A 22112-nucleotide genomic window follows, 5' to 3' on the forward strand; every position below is an offset into this window, starting at 1 on the left:
TCTCCCCCGCCGTCCATCATCGTCACTGGTGTCAGACGCGCGGCCTGATGGAGGGCGCTTTTTGTTCCAGCCCCCCATTTTACCACGTGACCGACCTGACCCTCTGATTCCGGCTCTTTGTTGTGGATGGAGGTCTGTCTGGCTCTTGAAATTTCGGAGCGATCCAATAGCCCTCTGCCCATTCCATCGACAACGACAACGAGGTGCATGCGGTCAGCAGCTCGTGCTCTTCTTCAGACACTCCCCAGACCACTCTATCGCCCTCGTGCGCTCCCCCTTTGCACCCCCCAAACCGTTCGCGCAATGTCGGTCACCGCATCGCCAACAGCAACCCCGCCTCCGAAGCGCGTCCGCAACGATGCGCTCATCGCACCTACCGACGAGGAGGCGGCGCTGAACGCTGCTTCTGCCCCGTCGTCCTCCAACCCGGCACCAAGGCAGCAGCAGCAGCGCAAGAACAACGCCCCGCAGGGCAAGGGAAAGCGCAAGCGCAACCGCCGCATCCTCCCCGACCCCTACTCGCCCGGAGACATCCTGTACCACGACGTCGTCGACTTCCTCGGCAAGGAGTACACCGACGCCGTGCTCGCCAAGGGCGACGACAGCGAGTGGGACGCACCCGAGGGCCTCGAGAGATTCGCGGAGATTGAGCTGACCGTTGGTGCCATGACCGTTTCTGGTGGGTTACATTTGGCTGTAGTGGCCTCAGCTAACCCGCGCAGGCGAGAGCTTGTCTCTGTACGAGAAGGACGGCAAGAAGTGGGCCATCGTGGTGCCCTTCGCCCACCCGAAGGACAAGATCCGTGCCAAGCTTATCCAGAACCAGCGGTTCCACACCACGGCCGACCTGGTCGAGATTGTCGAGTACTGTGACGACCTGCGTGGTGGAGAGGGCGATCGCCGCAAGAACCCCGAGGCTGGGTGCAAGTACTTTGGCGAGTGGTGAGTTGGCCCGCAAGCCGGATACAACAACTCACACATCTCAGTGGCGGTTGCCAGCTTCAGCCTGTGCCATACGCGATCCAGCTCAAGCACAAGCAGCGCACTGTCGACCTGGCATACAAGCGCTATGCGAACCTCGACGCGTCCAAGGTTCCCGAGATCCTGCCCACCATCGCAAGCCCCAAGCAGTGGGCATACCGCACCAAGATCACACCACACTTTGACGCCGTCCCCAAGTGGGTCAAGGCGCAGGAGGCGGCCCAGCAAGCTGGAGCCGACGCCGAGGCGGAGTCCACGAACACGGAGCAGAGGACATGGACCTGCAAGATTGGCTTCGACCGCAAGGGCATGCCCGGGGTCTTGGATATCGAGGAGTGCCCCATTGCCACGGACGTTTTGAATGCCAAGATGGGCCCCGAGCGCCAGCGTATCAAGGAGACGATTTCGACTTTCAAGCGTGGCGCCACCCTCTTGTTGCGAGACTCGCTCCCTGCGCCCGACCCGGTGCCATCAAAAGAGCAGCCGTTTGACGTCAAGACGTTTGACGCCAGCACTCCCCACATCGCCGTCACCAACCACAAGGAGGCGGTGTACGAAAAGGTCGGCGACTACCTCTTCTCGTTCTCGGCCGGCTCGTTCTTCCAGAACAACAACTCGATCCTCATTCCCCTCACCGACTACGTCAAGGAGGCCATCTTCCCGCCAGGGTCCACTGCCAAGCGCCCCACCCACCTTGTGGACACGTACTGCGGCTCTGGACTGTTCGGAATCACCCTGTCGTCCGAGTTTGAGCGCATCGCCGGTGTCGACGTCTCACCTGAGGGCATTGCTGCGGCAGGGAAGAACGCGGGCATGAACGGCCTCCTGGACAAGACGACGTGGCTGTGTGGCAAGGCCGAGGACATTTTCGGCGGCCTGGCGGAGAAGGGCTTTGGCGGTGACCACTCGTGTATTGTGATCGACGTGAGTGCTTGATTGTGGCGCTTCTGACGCCCCGCAGCCTCCTCGCAAAGGATGCGACACACCGTTCCTCGAGCAGTTCCTCAACTTCAAGCCCCTGACGGCCGTGTACGTCTCGTGCAACGTCCACACGCAGGCCCGCGACATTGGATGGCTCATCAGCGAGTCGGAGGTGCGCGGCGCGGGCAAGTGGCGCTACGAGCTCGAGAGCCTGCGTGGCTTTGACCTCTTCCCCCAGACGGCGCACGTCGAGAGCGTCGGTGTGCTGCGACTTGTGGGAACAAACTAGACTCTATCATATTTGTATCATGCATGGGTATCCGGATTACATGTGGTGTCCTAGTGATGTGCTTGGGCCGTGTAGTGGACGATGACTGGGGTGAGCGGCGTACCGGGGTGATAAGCTCACCGAAGATGATGCCGGAGATACCTCCTCCGACGAGCACAGTAATAGCGAGGATGAGTGGAATCTAACGTGAGCACGCCTCCAGCCTCACCACAGCGCACCTTGAACTTCCTAAACCTCTCACGGCGCTTGATGCTGTCCGCCTTTCTCTGCCGCGCGCGCTCCTCGTCCTCCCAGTACACTGGTCATATGAGCGGCGCCTCGCCCCAACCCACCTGGCGTCGTCGTGTTCCCAATCAGGGCCGAGTTGCGGTTGAGCACGCCGGTCGCGCCCTCGATCTCGGCGCGGAGGTTGGCCGCGGGCCGCGGCGCCGGCCTTGGTGCGGGCGCGTGTGGCCCATCGACGGGCGACGGGGGGTGGACGGTGACGCTGATCTCGGGCATGACGAGAGGCGGGGCCTTGCGGCGTGGCGACCAGCCGCCCTTGGGCGAGAGCGGCGTGCTCGGCGTCGGCGGCGTGCCTGTTGCTGCGGCCGGCACGCCGTCGTCCTTGGGGTGCAGGATGAGGCCGAGGGCCGTCAGGTCCTCCTCTGACGAGGTGGCCTGGAGTCCGTCCCATCCGAACGGGGTGGGGAGCGTGCTCCTGCGTGCTGGGTTAGTGGCGCCTCGGGCCGACGCACATGTTGACATCCGTGGCTTGGTGTGGCGAGGCGACGTCGACAGTCGATCACTTGGCAGCTGCTTGGCGAGTGATCAACTGCAGGCCGCCGAGGCGGGCGGGCGGGCAACGCGACAAGAGTGTCGTGTGGCCCAGCTTGGCGCGCGCGGCCTGTGCGCGGGGAAAAGGAGGCATGGCGTGGCGTTGGTGCTGGCTGGTGCAGTGTCGCGTGTTTCGTCGAGACTGATCGGACGAGGACGAGGAATGCGGTCAGTGCGTGAGAGGGAAGGAAGGAAGGGTGATCAGTGCTGTTTGTCTTTGGCAGTGGGCCGGTCGATCACGCGTGTGAGGTTGTGGTGGTGAGGAGGAAGGTGGGTGTGGATGGCACAACCCTCTGTCCTTTCAAGCTAGCGTTCTGGAACCAGACGCCACCCAGCAGTGTACTGTGTACTGTCGATTTCTCTGGCCCCGATTGCCATGATGCACAATGTCGAGTGTTGATGCATTGCACGACTGTACAATGTGTTGCAAGCCAGTGACCACAGTGGCCCACCTCCACCACCCCACCTCCACCTTTCGCTTTCACCGACTTTTGCCGCCGTTGTGGCTGTCTCGTGGCGGCTGCGACGTGTGCCGCCTGCGCGTGGGTGCCAGGTCATTTTGACCCTGAGCTGCCATCGTCACCGCCAACGCAGCGAGCGCCGACACCGCTTGCACGCACCGACCGACGCGCGACCTTCTGGGCACTTCGTCGACCATCTCTCTCTCAACACATCTCATCCCTCCCACCTCCGTCTCTTCCTCCCCCTTCCCCCCGTCCCACCTCCCCGCCACCACCGCGGGCCTCGGAAAAGACAAAAACTCGGCCAGGCATCACATCGCATCTGGCAGCCTCATCCACGCGCCCGCCTTCCTCCACGTTGGCACAAGTCCGTGTCGAGCCAACCGCAACCCCCTCGCCCATCATGGCTGACAAGCCAATCGTCGTGCGTAGACATGCTGCTTACGCTCCTTCGACGACCAGCTGACCCGCCACCCAGTTCACCGAGCATGTCCAGGTTGGCACGAGGACCCCGCGCGCCCCCGAACCCCACTGACCTTCCCCACAGCTTACAGCGCTGGGCATTCAGCCCCAGTCCATCTCGTTCCAGAACCTCACCTTGGAGTCGGACCACTTCATCTGCGTGTGCGTTAAGCCTTCTCAAATCTCCCCAAGCCCCTTCAACTCAAGACTAACTTCAAATAGCCGCGAGAATGTTAACGACACCAACCAGGTTGTCATTGTTGACCTCGCCGACGCCAACAACGTCATGAGGAGGCCAAGTGGGTAGCCGCGGCTGGCAGGGAGCGACGCTGACGCGTGGCACAGTCACTGCTGACTCGGCCATCATGCACCCCAAGGAGAAGATCATCGCGCTCAAGGGTGGGTGGTTGCGGTCGTGTGCGAGGCGACGACGCTGACGATTCGCAGCCGGCCGCCAGCTCCAGGTCTTCAACCTGGCCACCAAGCAGAAGCTTGGCTCGCACCTCATGAACGAGGACGTCATCTACTGGGCGTGGATCAACGAGAACGTCCTCGGTATCGTCACTGAGCGCGAGGTTCACCACTGGAACGTTATCGAGGGCCAGGCCGCTCCCAAGAAGGTCAGCTAACCGGGTCTTCAGTGTCAGGCGCAGCTGCTAACCCTTCAGATCTTTGACCGCCACGCGTCCCTCGCTGGCAACCAGATCATCAACTACCGCATCTCGCAGGATGAGAAGTGGCTCGTTCTCGTTGGCATCTCGTCCAACCCTGCTGCCGGCCAGCCCGGCTCGAACGCCTTCAAGATCAAGGGCTCGATGCAGCTCTACTCGATTGAGCGCGGTGTCTCGCAGCCCATCGAGGGTCACGCCGCGGCCTTCACCACCGTCAAGCTCGACGGTGCGCAGACCCCCAGCAAGCTCTTTGCTTTCGCTGTCCGCAGCGGCACCGGCGCCAAGGTATGTGTAGCGGACGACAACCCGGGCTGCAGCTGACTCGCCCCAGCTCCACATCGTCGAGATTGGCCACCAGGCGCCCAACCCGCCCTTCGCCAAGAAGGCCGTCGACGTCTTCTTCCCCCCAGAGGCCACTAACGACTTCCCCGTCGCCATGCAGGTCTCGGAGAAGCACGGTATCATCTACCTCGTCACCAAGTTTGGCTTCATCCACCTCTACGAGGTTGAGACTGGCCAGTGCATCTACATGAACCGTATCTCGGGCGAGACCATCTTCACCACCGCCCCCTACGAGCAGCTCAACGGTATCATCGGTGTCAACCGCAAGGGTCAAGTCCTCAGTGTCAGCGTCGACGAGGAGACGATTGTTCCCTACGTTCAGCGTGCGTCGCAGCTGTTGCGTCTTTCACGTACCAAGCTGACCCACCCCCAGAGTCGCTCAACAACCCCGAGCTTGCCATCAAGCTCGCTACCCGCGCTGGCCTCCCCGGTGCTGACAACATGATTCTTGAGCAGTACCAGCGCTACCTCCAGGCCGGCCAGTATGGCGAGGCCGCCAAGATCGCTGCCAACTCGCCCCGTGGTATCCTCCGTACCCCCGAGACGATTGACACCTTTAAGAAGCTCCCCAACGTTCCGGGTACCCTCTCGCCCATCCTCCAGTACTTTGGCATCCTCCTCGAGAAGGGAGAGCTCAACACGTACGAGTCGCTCGAGCTTGCTCGCCCCGTTATCCAGCAGGGAAAGAAGCAGCTCCTCGAGAAGTGGCTCAAGGAGAACAAGGTGGGTAGTCCTATGTCGGCAGTTCTAACATCCGTAGCTTGAGTGCAGCGAGGAGCTTGGAGACATGGTCCGCACCGTCGACATGAACCTCGCCTTGTCGGTCTACCTCCGCGCCAACGTCCCCAACAAGGTCGTTGCTTGCTTCGCCGAGCTTGGCCAGTTCGACAAGATTGTCCTGTACTCCAAGAAGGTCGGCTTCACCCCCGACTACGCCCAGCTGCTCCAGCACCTCGTCCGCGTCAACCCCGACAAGGGCGCCGAGTTCGCTACGCAGCTCGTCAACGACGAGGCTGGTCCCCTCGTTGACCTCGACCGCGTTGTCGACATCTTCATGGCCCAGAACATGATCCAGCAGGCCACGTCGTTCCTCCTCGACGCCCTCAAGGACAACAAGCCCGAGCACGGCCCTCTCCAGACTCGTCTGCTCGAGATGAACCTCATCAACGCTCCTCAGGTCGCCGACGCCATCCTCGGCAACGAGATGTTCACCCACTACGACCGCCCTCGTATTGCCAACCTCGCCGAGAAGGCCGGCCTCGTCCAGCGTGCTCTCGAGCACTACGAGGACATCAACGACATCAAGCGTGTCGTTGTCCACACCAACCTCTTCAACGCCGAGTGGCTCGTCAACTACTTTGGCCGCCTCACTGTTGACCAGTCGTTCGAGTCGCTGCGCACCATGCTCAAGAGCAACATCCGCCAGAACCTCCCGGTCGTCATCCAGATCGCCACCAAGTACTCGGACCTCCTCGGCCCCGTCAAGCTCATCGAGCTCTTCGAGGAGTTCAAGAGCTCTGAGGGTCTCTACTACTACCTCGGCTCGATCGTCAACCTCAGCACTGACCCCGAGGTTCACTTCAAGTACATCCAGGCTGCCACCCGCACTGGCCAGATCCGCGAGGTTGAGCGCATTGCCCGCGAGTCCAACTACTACAACCCCGAGAAGGTCAAGAACTTCCTCAAGGAGGCCAAGCTCTCGGACCAGCTTCCTCTCATCATCGTCTGCGACCGTTTCGACTTTGTTCACGACCTTGTTCTGTACCTCTACCAGAACGGTCTCACAAACTTCATCGAGATCTACGTCCAGCGTGTCAACGCCGCCCGTACTCCTCAGGTCATTGGCGGCCTTCTCGACGTCGACTGCGACGAGACCACCATCAAGAACCTTCTCCTCTCGGTCACCGGCTCGTTCCCCATCGATGAGCTCGTCGCTGAGGTCGAGAAGCGCAACCGTCTCAAGCTCATCCTTCCCTGGCTCAACCAGAAGGTCGAGCAGGGCTCGACCGACAAGGAGGTGTACAACGCCATTGCCAAGATCTCGATCGACTCGAACAACAACCCCGAGGCGTTCCTCAAGGAGAACAACCTCTACGACCCTCTGGTTGTCGGCAAGTACTGCGAGAAGCGCGACCCGTACCTCGCCTACATTGCCTACGCCAAGGGCTTCTGCGATGAGGAGCTCATCCACGTCACCAACGAGAACCAGATGTACAAGCACCAGGCTCGCTACCTCGTCAAGCGCCGTGACGTCGACCTCTGGACCCAGGTCCTCAACCCCGAGAGCATCCACCGCCGTGCTCTCATTGACCAGGTCATCGCCACCGCGATCCCCGAGTCTACCGACCCTGATGATGTCTCGGTGACTGTCAAGGCCTTTATGCACATGGAGCTCCACGGTCCCCTTCTCGAGCTTCTCGAGAAGATCATCCTTGAGGAGTCGCCCTTCAGCGACAACAAGTCGCTCCAGAGCCTCATGTTCCTTACGGCTATCCGTAACGACAAGGGCAAGGTCATGGGCTACATCAGCAAGCTCGAGGGCTACGATGTTGACGCCATTGCCAAGGTCGCTACCGAGGCTGGTCTCTACGAGGAGGCGTTCACCATCTACTCGAAGCACAACAACCACGCCGATGCGATGAACGTCCTTGTCGAGCACATGGTCTCGATCGACCGTGGCTTCACCTACGCCAACAAGGTCAACGAGCCTGCTGTTTGGAGCCGCCTCGGTAAGGCTCAGCTCGACGGTCTCCGTGTCAAGGATGCCATCGACTCGTACATCAAGGCTGAGGACCCGTCCAACTTCGAGGAGGTTATCGAGATTGCCAACCACGCTGGCAAGCACGAGGACCTCATCCGCTTCCTCCAGATGGCCCGCAAGACTGCTCGCGAGCCCAAGATTGACACTGAGCTTGCCTACGCCTACGCCAAGACTGACCGTCTCCACGACATGGAGGAGTTCCTTGGCATGACCAACGTTGCCGACATTCTCCAGGTCGGTGAGAAGTGCTTCAACGACGAGCTCTACCAGGCCTCGAAGCTCCTCTTCTCTTCGATCTCCAACTGGGCCCGTCTTGCTACCACCCTCATCTACCTCGGCGAGAACCAGTCTGCTGTTGACGCCGCCCGCAAGGCCGGCAACACGCAGGTCTGGAAGCAGGTCAACGCTGCGTGTGTGGACAAGAAGGAGTTCCGTCTTGCCCAGATCTGTGGTCTCAACCTCATTGTCCACGCCGAGGAGCTTCCCCAGCTTCTCTCGCTCTACCAGCGCAACGGCTACTTTGACGAGATCATCTCGCTCATGGAGGCTGGTCTCGGCCTTGAGCGTGCCCACATGGGCATGTTCACCGAGCTCTCGGTCCTCTACGCCAAGTACCGCCCTGAGAAGCTCATGGAGCACCTCAAGCTCTTCTGGCAGCGCATCAACATCCCCAAGGTCATCAAGGCCACCGAGCAGGCCGCCCTCTGGCCCGAGCTCGTCTACCTGTACATTGTGTACGACGAGCCCGACAATGCTGCCCTTGCCATGATGGAGCGTCTCGGCGACTGGGACCACGACCAGTTCAAGAAGATCATTGTCAAGGTTGCCAACATGGAGATTGCCTACAAGGCCATCACCTTCTACCTTGCGAAGCAGCCTCTTCTGCTCCCCGACCTCCTCGCCGCCCTCTCCACTCGTCTTGACCACGCCCGTGTTGTCAAGATTCTCGAGAACGAGGACAACCTTCCTTTGGCCAAGCAGTACCTCATTGCCACTCAGAAGCTCAACCTCAAGGTTGTCAACGAGGCGTACAACGACCTGCTTATCGAGGAGGAGGACCACGTCACTCTGCGCAGCTCGCTCGAGACGCACGACCAGTACGACGCCATCAGGCTCGCCAAGCGCCTCGAGAAGCACGAGCTGCTCGAGTTCCGTCGCATTGCCTCGCTCCTGTACCGCCTCAACTCGAAGTGGGACGAGTCGCTTGGTCTCTCCAAGTCGGACCGCCTGTGGCGCGACGCCCTCGAGACCGCTGCCTACTCCAAGGAGACCGAGGTCGCCGAGGACCTGGCAACGTACTTTGTTTCCATTGGTAACAAGGAGGCGTTCGCTGCCTTGTTGTATGTCTGTTACGAGCTTATCCGCCCCGACTTTGTCGAGGAGCTCAGCTGGCGCTACGGATTGGGAGACATCACCCGTCCCTACTCGCTCCAGAAGACGACCGAGGTGTCGCAGAAGGTGAGTCGGGGTTGTGGCAAAGACGAGGCCGTTGCTGACAATTCCAGATCTCTGCGCTGGAGAAGGAGCTCAAGGAGCTCAAGGCGAAGCAGGCTGCCAAGGAGCCAGAGGAGGATGCCCAGTCGAACCTTCTCGGCGGTGGTCTCGGTGGACGGTTACTGATTGGAGGGCCAACGTAAGTGGAGCTGTTTCTGCCATGTTCATAGCTCACACAATCCAGTGGCTTCCCCAACGGCGGTCTGGCCCAGCAGCCAACCGGCTTCTACTAAACCTCCCACCTAGTTGTGTATCTCTGGCGATACCCCTCGCAACCTCTTTGGTCCTTATGTGACGCCTCATTAGCCTCTAACCCCTCCAGTCACACGCCATCACGATCATAGTAGAATGAAATGAATTACAGTAGTGTCGCGGTTGTGGGGTGAAGGAGCGTTGCTGTTGCTGTTGCCCTTGTGCATGCGTCTAGAGGATCCCATCTACTGCTTACTCGTCGGCGGTGATGCGCCAGACCTTGACCGAGCCGTCGTCGCCGGCACTGGACAGCAGGCCTGTCGCCTTGCCGTCCTCGCGGACGTTCCACGCGATCGAGTTGACATCTGCGACGCCGTGCGCCTCACGCACCGCCGCGACGGGCTCGAGGCGAGGCGGGGGAGCATACACGCCCTCCTTGCCCTCGTGCGCGGCGACCTGCCACACGATGATGCGCCCGTCTCCACCAGCGCTCGCGAGCAGTCCCAGCCCGTCCGCCTCCCCGCCCGGCGTCCAAGCCAGGGAGAACGCAGGGGCCGAGTGCGCGGCAGTATGCACACACTCGACAAACTCGGCGTCCGCGTCGGGCCCCATGCGCGCCCAGAGCCTAATGCCACCGCTGTCGCCCCCAGTCGCGAGGTACTTGCCGCACGGCGACCACGCGAGCGACCACACCGTCTCGGCCTCGGCGAGGGGCGGGACCTCGACGGCGCGGCCGGCCAGCTCGGCCGCCGACGGGCCCATCTCGGCCAGCAGCGCCGCGCTCGCGCTCGCGGGAATGTGCAGGTCCGCCGCGGGCAGCGCCGGGTCGAGCCGCTGGAACGCCTCCCAGTCCCCGTCGGGGTTGTCGAACATGAGGTGCACGTGCGCGTCGTAGCTTGCGCTCGCGAGGATCTCCTCCTTCGGGTGCCAGGCCACGGCCTTGACGTCGGCCGAGTGGTCCATCATGACGGCGATGCACTCGAAATCGGCGTCGGGTTGCACTGGGCGCGTTAGCTGGCTCTTCACTGCCGGCACAGCCGACTCACCCTCCCACACCCAGACACTGCGGTCGCGGCTGCAGCTGGCGAGCAGGCCGCCGTCGGCCGAGAAGCCGACGCCCTTGCACTCGTTCTCGTGTCCCTCGAGCGTGGTGACGCACTCCCACTCGCCCTCGCCCTCGTCTCCGCCGTCCTTGCGCGGCGCGTCGATGCCCTCGGCCGCGTCGTCGGCGTACCCCTCCTCCACCTCCTCCCAGATGGCTACGCTCGAGTCGAACGACGCGGTCGCGAGCGTGCGGCCGCCGGGGGCCCACGCCACGCCGCGCACCGTGCGCTTGTGCCCCGTCTCGATGGTCGTGTCGAGCGCGAACGTCGGCTTGGGCGCGCTCGGCGAGGGGTACGGCGCGGAGGAGGAGCCCGCGTCCGAGGGCAGCGTGTACCCGTACAGCCGCACCGTCTTGTCCGTGCTGCAGCTGGCGAGGAGCGGGCGCGACGGGTTGAACGCCACGCTCCACGCCGGCTCGGCGTGTCCTGGCAGGTCGGCCACGAGCTGGAGCTGCGGCATGGTGGTGTGTGTGTGTGATGGAGGGCTAGCTAGAGTCAGCAAGATAAGTTCGGCTCGGCCGTCCGGCGGCGATGGCGGAGGCGGCAGTTGGCGGCGGGGCCTGATTTTCCAGTTGGTGGAGATTGCAAGATGTGGGGTTGGGGGTTTGTTGACAGTACACTTATACTGTTGCTGGACAACGACGACGAGAGACACGACGCATAGATACATAGACTAGACTGTACAAACAGCAGCCATGACCGTCACCTCCCCGATCCCCGTCACGACCATCAACGGCTTCCTCGGCGCCGTGAGTTGCCTTTGATGTACGAGCTGACGCCCCAGGGCAAGACGACGACTATCCTCGGGCTGCTTGGCCAGCTGCCAAAGGACTACAAGGTGAGCGCGGGCGCTCGGCAGCAGCTCACGCCAGGTCGTCCTCGTCAAGAATGAGTACGGCGATGTTGAGGGTGGGTTGAAGAGCTTGACGACCAGCTAACCCCGCAGTCGACTCGCTCCTCGCCCAGCAGAGCAACATTACCGGCGTGTCCGAGATCCTCAACGGCTGCCTGTGAGTTAGGCCCTTGTCACGTCTGCTAACTCCACAGCTGCTGCACCATGGTCGGCCTCGTCGAGAACGCCATGATCGAAATCCGCGACAAGTACCACCCGGACCGCATCATCATCGAGTCGAGGTGAGTGGTGTCGAGGTACACCCCCCTGACGCCCAGCGGAACAGCCTTCCCCGCTACTCTCGCACTCCAGATCCGGCAGCTCGAGCCCGAGGGCTTCAAGCTCGATGGCGTGGTGACGGTCATCGACTGCGTCAACTTCCGCGGGTACGAGGACAACTCGCCAACGGCCAAGCTGCAGGCGCAGTACACCGACCTGATGCTGCTGTCCAAGCACGAGCTCGTGACCGAGCGCGACATGGACATCTTGCTCGACCACCTCGGCGAGCTCAACGACACGACGCCGCACATCAAGGTCAGCAGGGACAAGCCGCTGCGTCCCGAGCTCGTGTTCGGGCTCGACAGCCAGCTCTTCCTGCAAGGCGAGAACGAGCAGGACTCGTGGGCTGCGCTCGGCGGCCAAGGCCCGCACATTGACGAGGTCGAGACCAAGAGCGTGTGGCGTGGCGGCCGGCGCCCCGGCAAGAAGCACGCGCACGAGGGGGAGGCGTGCAAGGAGTGCGCGGAGGGCGGGGACGATGAAGCAGCGGCTGCCGCCGCGCCGGTCGTGCCGGTGGAGCGCGCACAGCTCGAGGAGCAGCTCGCCAAGCTTCCGTTCGAGATCTACCGCGGTAAGTGCAGCGCGACGTCAACCCCGCGGATTCCTGACGCGCCCAGTCAAGGGCCTTGTGCGGCTCCCGGCGCCAGACGCACCGTACGCGACGCACATCCTCAACTGGGCGTTTGGGCGGCACGAGCTCACGCCGGCCGCGAGCCTCGACGATTCGCCGGACCTCGCCGGCGTGGGCTTCCGGCTGACGGTCATGGGCGAGCGCGGCGAGGTGGCGCGGCGCGCGCGCAAGCTCGCAGAGGCCCTCGGCGCACAGGTCGCCTAGGGGGCCGCGCGCACGCGGCAAAGTACGACCGACATAGACGACGGCGTTGTAGCATGGCATGGGGATCTGGTGTGCATTGGTGGTGTTGGCAAATCCCCCACAAGCAGCAAGGCGGCTCGGCCCACTGACATCGGCAGCTCACCCCACACTAGCTGACCTCGTGGACTGGGGCGGGTAGTCGCCACCTGCACTTCATGAGTGCCGCGGCCTGTGCTGGGCCCCTGGCAGCGGGGAAAGCAGGCAGCACGGGGCGGCTCGGCCTCTCAAGCATAAAGAGGGCGAGTGTAGCAGCTACACCCCGCCGACCCGACGACCACAACATGGCGACGTTCCTGCTCTCGCTGTACGACGCGCCCGACCCCTCCCCCGCGCCGCTCCACTGCCCGTTCACGGCCGGGGGGGAGGCTGTGCCGATCGCGCGGGTCGCGCCGCTAGGCGCAGCCCACTACGAGCAGCGGGACGCGAGTCTGAACGGGGCCGTGTGGGCGCTGTTCCCCGTCGACTCTGGCGTCGACGAGCTGCGCGAGCTGCGGGAGCGCGCCGAGGCCGAGTGCGCGAGGTGAGTCTGGGCGGAGGCACAACTCACCTCCTCAGGCGCTGGATCCCCGGCGGGGAACGCTACTCCCGCACCTCGCTCATCCTCGCCGCGCCGCACCACGAGCGCGGCCGCATCGCCGCCAACCTCGGCACCCTGCGGCACGCGTACGCCTCGCTCATCGCCGGCGGGCACTACGTCCCCGAGACGCTGCACGACCTCAAGACGGCGGGCATGGGGCTGCTGGCCGAGCGCAAGGCGCGCGGCGCGGCCGAGCCGCTGTCGGCGCTCGTCACCCGCCTCACGCGCGACATGGACGAGGCGACGAACAAGTGGGCGCGGCGACGGCAGCGAGCTAACGAGCAGGCACTACGCCGTCGGCAACTGGGCGCGCGCGCTCCTCGCCTACTGCCGCACCATGTACGACCTGTACCCGTGGGCCAATACCCCTCTGCTCTTCGGCGCGGTCGACGCGTTCGAGCTGGGCGTGGCGCAGCTGTAAGCGGTGTGGGCGGCGGCGCTGACGCCTTACGCAGCGAGGGCGAGCTCTGGACGAACATGGCACAAACCGCGCTCCAGCTCGCGCAGGTGACGCGCGCGGCGCGGTGGTACGGGATCGCGCGGGACTGCGCCGCGGCCGTGCTACAGAGCCGGTTCACGAGCGCGCAGCTGCTCTCCACGGCGTATCTCTGTGCGTGCCCCCGATGCCCAGCTAACGCCAGTGTCGTCGGACGCAATCGCGGGCCTAGCCGAGGTCGAGGGCGAGCCCGGCGCAGAGCACGTCGCCATGGCGCACGCGCACGCCGCGGCCCAGCTCATCATCAACGGCGGCGGGGATACCTGGGCGCACTCGGCCTGCTTGGCCGGCCACGAGGCGTGCGGCCGGCGCTGGGACGGCGCGCGTGCGCCGCCGCGCAACGCGCGCCCCGAGCCACAGGCGGTCGAGTACTGGTGGCCGCAGGAGGGGTACGCGTGGGGCGGGGGCTGGGGCGGGCGCGTGAGTGGGGACCGGGGTTTGCCCCAGGCCTCGTGACCTTTCTTGTGCTGCACTGCCAAGCAAGACGACCCGGGCCAGCCAGCCAGCCATTGAACCGGAATGCATTACGCCCGACCTGCTTCTACTGCCACGCTATACGCTACTTTTTACTGAAAGCCTAAGCGAGGTAGGCGACGGCGCCGGCGGCGACGGCGAGCGCCGCGGGGACGGCGAGCTGCTCGGCGCCCGAGCCCTTGGAGGCCGAGGCCGAGGCGGACGCGCTGGCCGCGGCGGGCTTGGAGACGGAGACGGTGTTCTGGGGAGGAGGGTCAGCTCGTCCTCGTCGTCTCTATCCCGCCAAACTCACCGCCACAGCCTGGGTCGGCTGCTGCTGGATCGAGCCGCTCGTCGCGACGGCAATCAGCGCGCTCTGCTCCGAGCTAAACGAGCCCGTCATGTTCTGCATGAAGAAGCGGGCCGAGAACTGCTCGTACGCCTTGCCGTCGACGACGTTGTTGCTCGCCGACGTGTACTTGAACAGGTAGTACTGGCCGTTCTCGCCCGCGCTAGGGTTGACAGTGAACGTGATGTTTGCCTGCTTGCCGAGGTCGACGCCGGGCGTGATCTCCTGCACGACGGCGTTGTGCGTGCGGCCCCCGACGCACAGGTCGATGCGGGTCACGCCAATGTCGGCGAGCGACGGCGCCTTGCCGTCGTCCATCCACTTGAGGGTAAACTCCTCGCCGCCGCGCCCGATCGTGCTGTTGGCCGGGCGGGCGGTAAAGATGGCCGCGGAGGCAGGGGCGGCGAGCGCGAGGAGCGTGCTGGCGAGGGCGGAGAGGAGCATGGTGTAGCGGGCGGGAGGGGTTGGGTCGCTGGCTAACCATCCCCCACAGGCAAACGGCCTTATAACCCGGGTCAAGTGCCACACGCCAAGCCAGCCATCCCACCTTCGGCCGTGAAATCGCCCACGGCTCCGCAGCACACCCCGCCGCGCTTGGCAGATAATCGGGCCCGACACTATCTGATAACTAGTTCCCGATGATACCCCCGCAGTGTGCGACGCATGCGCACGCAACCGACCACCGCCCGCCCGCGCGCTCGCCCGCCCCGCCCGCGGCCCAAGCCAGCGGCTACCGCCGCATGCCACATCTTGGCAGCCAAGGCGAGCGCATCGGGCCCACCACCCGTGCGCGCATGCGTGCACTGGCACGGCACGGCACGGCCCAGCGTACTTCCTTCCATCGGTATGACGCTGCGCGGCGCGGCGCAGCGCCGCTGCCCGCCTCGGCACGACGCCTGGGCATACCTCCCCCCCGACCCCCGCCTCGCTCTCCTCGCTACCTCCCGCCGCATCCTGCACTTCTGTTGGACGTCGCGACTCGCCCCGGCCGGAAGACGCCAAAGCCCACGCCGTCAGCTGACTCGACCCACTCGGGCGACCTAGCCCTCGCATACGTCTTCTCTCGACGCTGACTCGGGTCCGTCGCCTTCGACGCACCTCGCGCTGACTGACTCACACCCGTCCCCCTTGCCCTCCCAACTCGCTTCACTTGACGACGATCATACAACATTTCACAGCTCTAGTCTCTACTACAAAATTATGCTTCTGCCGTGCCTGCTAGGTGTATCATTTTAGGGTACGCCGTTCTTCGCCGCTTCTACGCCGTCTTCGCGCTTCTTCCACTTCTTCTACCGCGGTTCCTGTCGTTGTCAGCGCTGTTTCGAATGTGGAGACGGCGATTGGGACAGAGCGGTTCAGATAGGAGCGAAAGACTATTAGATGCTAGTGTCGATCATGGTAGGTCTGATTGAACTATGCTTGATTTTGTGGATCATCCGGGTGTGAAGAGAGGGGAGGAGATGTAGCTGGGAAGAGACACTCACTGTTGAACTTGTTGTCACGGCGCTAGGCCGGTCACTACTCGCTCACCGCTCACAATCGCGGCTGCGCTGCGCCGCTCATGCTCGCCAGCTCACTTCGCAGTTCCCTCAGCCTCCGGGTTGTAGCCCTCGACAACCATGTCCGACAGACCCAGGTCGTCGTTCTGCTCCTGCGTACGCTCGTACTCGACAATCTCCATGTCCGGGTCGGGCTCGGGAGCGTTGAGGTTCTGGAGGTACGAGTTGGCCAGGGCGTCGTCGAGGATGAGCGTGAATGGAATCTTGACGGCCATGACGTCCTTGAGGCCCTGCAGGAAGTGCTCAAAGTTGCGCTCCTCCTTGGTGTGGTCCTGGCCAGCCTGGCCGAGACCAGCAGTGCTCGAGTCGCCCGTCTTGAAGACCTTGGTCGAGAGCTCGTCGTAGATCTCGTTCAACAGGCCCTCGAGCGTGGTGAAGCGGCCGCCGAGGGTACCAGGCTGGAGCTCGAGGTCAATCTCGGGAATCTCCAGGCCACACGTGTCCGACTTGAGCAGGTCGCGCGAGAGGGCGTCCTCGTCGCCAGCCTCAACCTTGAGCGTGATGCGCTTGCCCTTGGAGGAAATCTGGCCAGACGACTTGACCTCGTTGTCACGGTAGCCACAGTTGTAGCAGTTGGCCGACATGAGGATGACGTCGGAGAAGTAGGGGATGTTGATCTGCTTCATGAGCGTCTCAAGCTCGTGGCCGCACGAGCGACATGTCGAGGGGAACGAGTAGACCTCCTCCGGGACCTCAACTCCAGGCTCGTGCTCGACGACCTTGGCACGCTCCTTGGCCTCGGCAGCCGACTTGAAGCGGTGGTCCTCGGGAACAGAGTCCTCGGGCTTGGCGCCGTCCTCGGGGGCGGCAACGAGACCAAGGAACACGTTCTGCTGGAGGGTACGGTTGTAGGCGCGGAGGTTCCACTGGGGGTCGTTGACAGAGTCCTTGAAGGCGAGGAAAGACGTGCCCGAGGGGTCGTCAAGGGTGAGGGTGAAGGGCTCGAAGGGCTTGTCGGTGCCCTCACCCTCGTGGGCGATAGCCTCGTCGCCGTCACGGCCGACAGCTCCGTCCTCGTCGCCCTCCTCGATGCCGAGAACATCGCGAATCTTGCCGAGGATACCGTCAATCTTGGCGGCAGTCGGGGGGTCGAGGTGCCTGCGGACGGGCTGCTCGATGGCCAGGTCGCGCACAGTGTCGCGGAGGATGCCCTCGATGGTGGAGAGCTGGCCGCGGCCGGGAGGAATGGTGAGCTGGAGCTCGGGAACGGTAACGGTGCCCCAGCTGCTCTTGACAATCTGGCGCTGGAGGTCCTCGCGGTTGAGGAGGTGGACCGTGTAGACGCATCCCTTGGCTGAGGGGTTAGTGGGGCTCGAGCGATGTGCTTGAAAAACTCACGCTGAATCTCGCCGGCCGACTGGATCTCAGTGTCGCGGAAGCCGCAGTGGTCGCAGTGGAACGACGACACGATGATCTCCTTGAAGTAGGGGATCGTGGTGAGGAGGAGACGGGTGACGCCCTGCTCGTGGCAGCGCATGCAGAGCGACTCGACCTCCTTCATCTCGCGGCCGTCGTCGACTTCCTCCTGGACCGAGTCGGGGAGCGCGTCGGTGCGCTCCGCCACCTCGCCGAGGGAAGGGAAGAGGTTTTGCTTGTCTGTCGACACTGTGACGTTAGCCGTGCTCACGTCGTCGTCGAGGTTGAAGGAGGGTGAAAGATTCAGACAAAAGGCAGGTTTTGGTTTCATGGCCCGGGTTTCGGACCGTCAAACGCAAATTACATGACCATCATTGTGGGCTTGGGGACGCGGCTGGGCAGGACGTTTGACTCACTTTCTGGGTAGAGAGGGGGTTGGAGGGGGGAGAGAGGAGGAGCGAGGACGTGGTTGGGGCTGGAAATTTAAGGTGACGCAGAAGTCAGCCGGCGGCAGTTTACGTAACACCGCGGAACATGCTGGACTTGACGTGAGTGATCTTTGGTGCGAGTGGCATTGACCTGGCAAAGGGGAGATGCGTTCAGGCGCGTCAGGCGCGTTGCATGACGCGTGTTGCGCGACGGGCTTACGCGAGGTGTGAGTAAACCCACATGAGCGGGCCAACTGCCGCGACATGAAGCAACGAGTCGTCTCCTTGGCTCTGGACACGGGCCTTGAAGGATCCTTCCCCCGACCCAGCCACCATCTCCCCATACACACCATCGCATAACTCTACACCCATCTACATGCAATCTATATCCCATCAAAGCTCGTCCTTGCGCCCAAGCGAGCCCTTCTGCTTTCCCTTGAAGAATCCGAGCTTGACCGCTTTCTTGGCCTCCTCAGCCTCGTCGTACTTGACCTGCCTGCTCTCGTCGTGGCTCAGCGTGATGGGGCGCATCGTGGGCCGGTGGATCGGGTCAAACGTGTACTTTGTCGTCGTTGCGTGGACCACCAGTGATGGGGGGTAGCTGGGTGTGAGCACGGCCACATCTGCCCCACTTACATGATGCCCTCGGCCGGGCAGCTCGACTTGCGGTCCACCGACGCCGGCACGAAGCCGGTCAGCTTGCCCTTGACGTGCACCGGCCACGAGACAGAGATGAGGGTCGCCTCGTCACACGTCAGGATCGGCTGGTGGCCGCGGTGCGAGAGCGCGCCGATGATGTCGGACAGCGCGTAGGTGGTGTCGTCGGACGGGGAGATCTGGGGTCAGCTATCACCACCGTCATCATAGCTCACATCAGCGTTGTTCAGGAGCTCGGCCGTCGGGATGCCCTTGTGCAGGTCGTACACGGACGCAAAGAACGGCGCGACGTCGCCGTCGCAGATGGTCGAGACGTAGCGGCCTGCCGTGTTCCACTGTGGCTGTCAGCTCTGCGCTCGGGCCAGCCACATACACTTCTCTCCCAGAGCTCCTCGACGCCCTCGCCGACCTCGCTCTGAGCCCACGCGCGCTCGGCGGCGTTGGCATCGATAACGGCGCTGTTGTGCGTCGCCGAGCCGATCTCCTCGTGCGTCTTGCGCTTCGACACGGCGCGCTTCACCTTCGATCCGTCGCACCTGCACGCGTCAGCGTACGTCGCGTCCGTGCGCAGAGTGCCACATACTCGAGCACCTCGACACCGTCGATGCTCCACGCGCCGGCGTCACCCTCGTCCGGCTCGAAGCGCTGCGTGAACACAAACAGGCCCGCCGTCGCGACGCAGCACGGGTCGGCGCCCTTCGCGTCGGCAGAGCACGACACGACGTCCGGGCTGCAGGTGGCCGCTGTCGCGAGGCCGGATACCAGCGGGAGGAGGGCGAGCGCGAGCATTGTTGTGGTGTGTGGGGCAGAGAGCAGATCCAAGAGTTGCTCGCGCGTGCCAGCCACCTGTAGTGTGCTTGCAACAACACGCCCGCAATCGCTCTGCACTCGCTCGCTGGCCAACACACTTCGAGGGTTAGCCGCCAGATAACTCAATTATTCAGGGTCCTCGCCAAGATCGAATGCACGCTAATTAGCGGGACCAAATTTTCTAATGCCGTCGCCATTAGCCATGACGTCGTTTGGTATTTGCCGGCCCGAACGAATCCGCTCGCCGCCAAACACGTGGTCGGTGCGAGAAGTTGCAAGTTGGACGAGATCGATGCCGGTCCATGCCGTATCCTCTACGATTCTCAGCGACCTCGACCTTGACTTTTCCGCCCAACCCAACAGTCCAGCACACAATGTCCGCTCTCCGTGTCCTCCGCCCCGCGCTCCGCGCCGCCCTCCGCGCGCCCCGTGCCGCCGCCCGCCCCGTGCCGGCCTTTGCCGTCGCCGCGCGCTCGTTCCACGCCACTCTCCGCGCCTCGGGCAGCGGCGAGAGTGAGTGCCTTTCCAGCGGTCCCCAGCGGTCACCAGCGGCAAACTAACGCCCGCAGCTGACGGCGAGCTTGCCGCCGCCCTCGCCGCCGAGCACGCGTACGAGACCGAGTCGGCGTCGGACGAGAAGCCCGAGTTCTTCAAGAACCTCGAGCAGGACGGCGTCTGGGCCGTCAAGGACATCCCCGGCTCGGACGACGTTATCATCAGCCGCAAGTTTGGCGACGAGCAGTGGGTGGCGATAGAAAGCAAAAACTCACGCCCAGCCTCAAGCTCACGTTTCAGGTCTCGGACCTGGACAACGCCGAGCCCGTCGAGTCGGTCGACGCCGACGGCGCCGTGATCGAGGACGCCGTCGAGCCCGCGTACATCACCTCGTCGCTGCTCGTGACCAAGGGCGGCTCGAAGAAGGCGCTGCTCATCGACCTCGCGGCCCAGCCCGACGGGTTCGAGGTCACCAACGTCGCCGTCTACGAGAAGGGCCTCGCCGAGCAGGACGGCGCAGACGCCGACTGGCAGCGCAGGTCCAAGTACATGGGCCCCCAGTTCGACACGCTCGACACGGCCGTCCAGGACGCGTTCCAGAACTTCCTCCACGAGCGCGGCGTCGACGAGGCGCTCGCAAACTTTGTCGTCTCGTACTCCGAGTACAAGGAGCAGAAGGTGAGCTGGCAGTCTCTTTCGGGGAAGCTGACGCCCAGGACTACGTGACTTGGCTTGCCGACCTCAAGGACTTTGTCAACGCTTAGGGGAGTCGAGTTAATTAGAGGAGGACAGAAGGCAGACATAAAATCATGCAGAAATGCAACCATGCACCGCTCATTCACACACAATCATGCAGACAATGCACCATGAGATAGAGACTACCCGCAGACAGAGATAACCTACACGCCGAGACTGGCCCACTGCTTACTTCTTGCCGCCCTTCCGCCTGCGGGTCTTGCCCTCGGCGCCGCTGGTCTCGGCGCCAGACGTCACGCCCTCACCGCCAGAGGTCAGGCCCTCACCGCCCGACGCCGCGCCGTGCGACTTCTTTCCCTTCCTCGTGTGCTGCTGGGGGATCCAGTCCTCGTCGTACGCCTTGCCGTCGGGGTTGGCAGCGACGGGCACGGGGGCGGGGGCGGCGCGCTTGGCGCCCGAGCGCTTCTTCTTGCCGGCCGACGAGTCGCCAAAGTACGACTGGACGGCGACGTACGCGCCGCCGATGAGGGCCGCACCGAGGACGAGGTAGATGAAGAGGGCGCCGGGGTCAAACCATGACGAGGCGGGCTCGACAATCGACACGGTCGAGTTGAAGGCCGTGACGCGCGACAGCTCGTTGCCGTGCTTGACGTCGACCCAGACGGTCAGGCCGAGCTCCTGGGGCTTGAACCTGGGCGTGTTAGCGGCGTGCGGACCACGGGTTGGGGGGCATCTCACTCCGAGTTGACGGCAAAGGGCGCAGAGAGGTTGCCGCCAGCGATAAGCGGCACGTTGAACTTTGCGGCCGTGACATTCTTGACGAGCTTCCAGTCCTTGGCGGGGTCGTGGTACGAGGCGGCGGCCGACACGAGCGTGTAGTTCTCTGCGCCCGTGTTGGACAGCTGGATCACGAGGTCGTTGTTCTGGCCGTTGGTGATGACTGGGGGGGGGTTAGTGGGGCCCGGTGGTCGTGTGAGGCGCAGGCGCAGGCGGGCGACTCACGGCCAAAGGTGTTCTTGAGCGAGGCCGAGGCGACAATGTCGTTGACTGCGTTGGCTGTGGTGTGAGCGGGCGCTGATGGAGGAGCATGTGCACGGCTTACCCATTTTAGCGACTCGTGATGGGGAGGAGAGGGAGTGTGATGGGGAAGAGAGAGTGGTGATGGCAGCCGGCTGATGGTTGAAATGGAATAACGTGCTTGGTCGCAGATGGATGCCGACGACACGTCCAACCGCCGGACTCGGGCCTGTTGGCTGGCTGGAGTGTTCTGGCTCGCTGGCTGACGCCGCATGCAGCGGCTCCTCCAACCAATGCGGCGACCCACCCACCCACCCACTCCACACATCTGATAGCAGCCACGCATGGGTTCATATGCAAGGAGTTGGCTAGATCTCCGCTCTCTCTCTCCACGTGGGATACCCCGAGATCTCCGCTGTGTGGCGGAAGCGGTCAAGGCATCCTAGGCATGCAAGGCGTTACGTTGCCACTCGTAGTCTTTTGAAACCAAGTCACGTGATGGATGCACGCACGCGTCTAGGGTTTCGACTCCCTTGTTCCCTGAGATGCTTGCCGAGAGGTGGGTGGGTGCAGGGCGGAATGGCCCATGGGCATAACAGGCCCTCGACGCCTCTCAACGTCCCGCCCGCTTTTAGTTTAACCCGTGACGGGGAGACTCAGGCGACGGCGGCGGCAGCGGCC

General features: G+C 63.4%; 11 protein-coding genes across 11 annotated transcripts; 5 read left to right on the top strand and 6 right to left on the bottom strand.

Annotated features, from left to right (window-relative positions):
- Positions 1 to 303: 303 nt before the first annotated feature.
- TRM2 (tRNA(m5U54)methyltransferase) lies at positions 304 to 2191 on the top strand (the record flags this gene model as incomplete). The annotated part of the gene is made up of 4 exons (XM_069354880.1): positions 304 to 679; positions 723 to 942; positions 987 to 1905; positions 1943 to 2191. The coding sequence occupies 4 exons, from the start codon at positions 304 to 306 to the stop codon at positions 2189 to 2191; spliced, it is 1764 nt and encodes a 587-aa protein (XP_069206951.1).
- Positions 2192 to 2241: 50 nt separating this feature from the next.
- Q8F55_006421 (uncharacterized protein) lies at positions 2242 to 2938 on the bottom strand (the record flags this gene model as incomplete). Its single annotated transcript, XM_069354881.1, has 4 exons — positions 2242 to 2276; positions 2312 to 2372; positions 2410 to 2489; positions 2524 to 2938. The coding sequence occupies 4 exons, from the start codon at positions 2936 to 2938 to the stop codon at positions 2242 to 2244; spliced, it is 591 nt and encodes a 196-aa protein (XP_069206952.1).
- Positions 2939 to 3871: 933 nt separating this feature from the next.
- Positions 3872 to 9431, top strand: CHC1 (Clathrin heavy chain; the record flags this gene model as incomplete). The annotated part of the gene is made up of 12 exons (XM_069354882.1): positions 3872 to 3892; positions 3947 to 3964; positions 4016 to 4092; positions 4153 to 4229; positions 4276 to 4329; positions 4378 to 4550; positions 4599 to 4886; positions 4933 to 5266; positions 5317 to 5666; positions 5704 to 9162; positions 9210 to 9337; positions 9383 to 9431. 12 exons carry the CDS (start codon positions 3872 to 3874, stop codon positions 9429 to 9431), a joined length of 5028 nt encoding a protein of 1675 aa, XP_069206953.1.
- A 211-nt stretch (positions 9432 to 9642) lies between these two features.
- On the bottom strand, positions 9643 to 10953 carry GUT1_2 (Glycerol kinase; the record flags this gene model as incomplete). Its single annotated transcript, XM_069354883.1, has 2 exons — positions 9643 to 10391; positions 10437 to 10953. The coding sequence occupies 2 exons, from the start codon at positions 10951 to 10953 to the stop codon at positions 9643 to 9645; spliced, it is 1266 nt and encodes a 421-aa protein (XP_069206954.1).
- A 235-nt stretch (positions 10954 to 11188) lies between these two features.
- Q8F55_006424 (uncharacterized protein) lies at positions 11189 to 12499 on the top strand (the record flags this gene model as incomplete). Its single annotated transcript, XM_069354884.1, has 7 exons — positions 11189 to 11242; positions 11278 to 11331; positions 11366 to 11402; positions 11440 to 11503; positions 11541 to 11627; positions 11664 to 12235; positions 12282 to 12499. The coding sequence occupies 7 exons, from the start codon at positions 11189 to 11191 to the stop codon at positions 12497 to 12499; spliced, it is 1086 nt and encodes a 361-aa protein (XP_069206955.1).
- Positions 12500 to 12819: 320 nt separating this feature from the next.
- Positions 12820 to 14067, top strand: Q8F55_006425 (uncharacterized protein; the record flags this gene model as incomplete). Its single annotated transcript, XM_069354885.1, has 5 exons — positions 12820 to 13058; positions 13094 to 13366; positions 13401 to 13532; positions 13571 to 13725; positions 13784 to 14067. 5 exons carry the CDS (start codon positions 12820 to 12822, stop codon positions 14065 to 14067), a joined length of 1083 nt encoding a protein of 360 aa, XP_069206956.1.
- A 121-nt stretch (positions 14068 to 14188) lies between these two features.
- Q8F55_006426 (uncharacterized protein) lies at positions 14189 to 14857 on the bottom strand (the record flags this gene model as incomplete). The annotated part of the gene is made up of 2 exons (XM_069354886.1): positions 14189 to 14326; positions 14378 to 14857. The coding sequence occupies 2 exons, from the start codon at positions 14855 to 14857 to the stop codon at positions 14189 to 14191; spliced, it is 618 nt and encodes a 205-aa protein (XP_069206957.1).
- Positions 14858 to 15986: 1129 nt separating this feature from the next.
- ZPR1 (nucleolar zinc-finger protein) lies at positions 15987 to 17659 on the bottom strand (the record flags this gene model as incomplete). Its single annotated transcript, XM_069354887.1, has 2 exons — positions 15987 to 17266; positions 17311 to 17659. The coding sequence occupies 2 exons, from the start codon at positions 17657 to 17659 to the stop codon at positions 15987 to 15989; spliced, it is 1629 nt and encodes a 542-aa protein (XP_069206958.1).
- Positions 17660 to 18149: 490 nt separating this feature from the next.
- Positions 18150 to 19202, bottom strand: Q8F55_006428 (uncharacterized protein; the record flags this gene model as incomplete). Its single annotated transcript, XM_069354888.1, has 5 exons — positions 18150 to 18357; positions 18393 to 18592; positions 18629 to 18748; positions 18787 to 18949; positions 18997 to 19202. 5 exons carry the CDS (start codon positions 19200 to 19202, stop codon positions 18150 to 18152), a joined length of 897 nt encoding a protein of 298 aa, XP_069206959.1.
- A 395-nt stretch (positions 19203 to 19597) lies between these two features.
- On the top strand, positions 19598 to 20482 carry MAM33 (Mitochondrial acidic protein mam33; the record flags this gene model as incomplete). Its single annotated transcript, XM_069354889.1, has 4 exons — positions 19598 to 19736; positions 19793 to 19964; positions 20000 to 20396; positions 20435 to 20482. 4 exons carry the CDS (start codon positions 19598 to 19600, stop codon positions 20480 to 20482), a joined length of 756 nt encoding a protein of 251 aa, XP_069206960.1.
- Positions 20483 to 20642: 160 nt separating this feature from the next.
- Q8F55_006430 (uncharacterized protein) lies at positions 20643 to 21520 on the bottom strand (the record flags this gene model as incomplete). Its single annotated transcript, XM_069354890.1, has 4 exons — positions 20643 to 21105; positions 21153 to 21354; positions 21417 to 21470; positions 21517 to 21520. 4 exons carry the CDS (start codon positions 21518 to 21520, stop codon positions 20643 to 20645), a joined length of 723 nt encoding a protein of 240 aa, XP_069206961.1.
- Positions 21521 to 22112: the final 592 nt, after the last annotated feature.

The sequence above is a fragment of the Vanrija albida genome, assembly GCF_041260175.1.
Source record: "Vanrija albida strain AlHP1 chromosome Unknown contig_5, whole genome shotgun sequence".
Lineage (NCBI taxonomy): Eukaryota > Fungi > Basidiomycota > Tremellomycetes > Trichosporonales > Trichosporonaceae > Vanrija > Vanrija albida.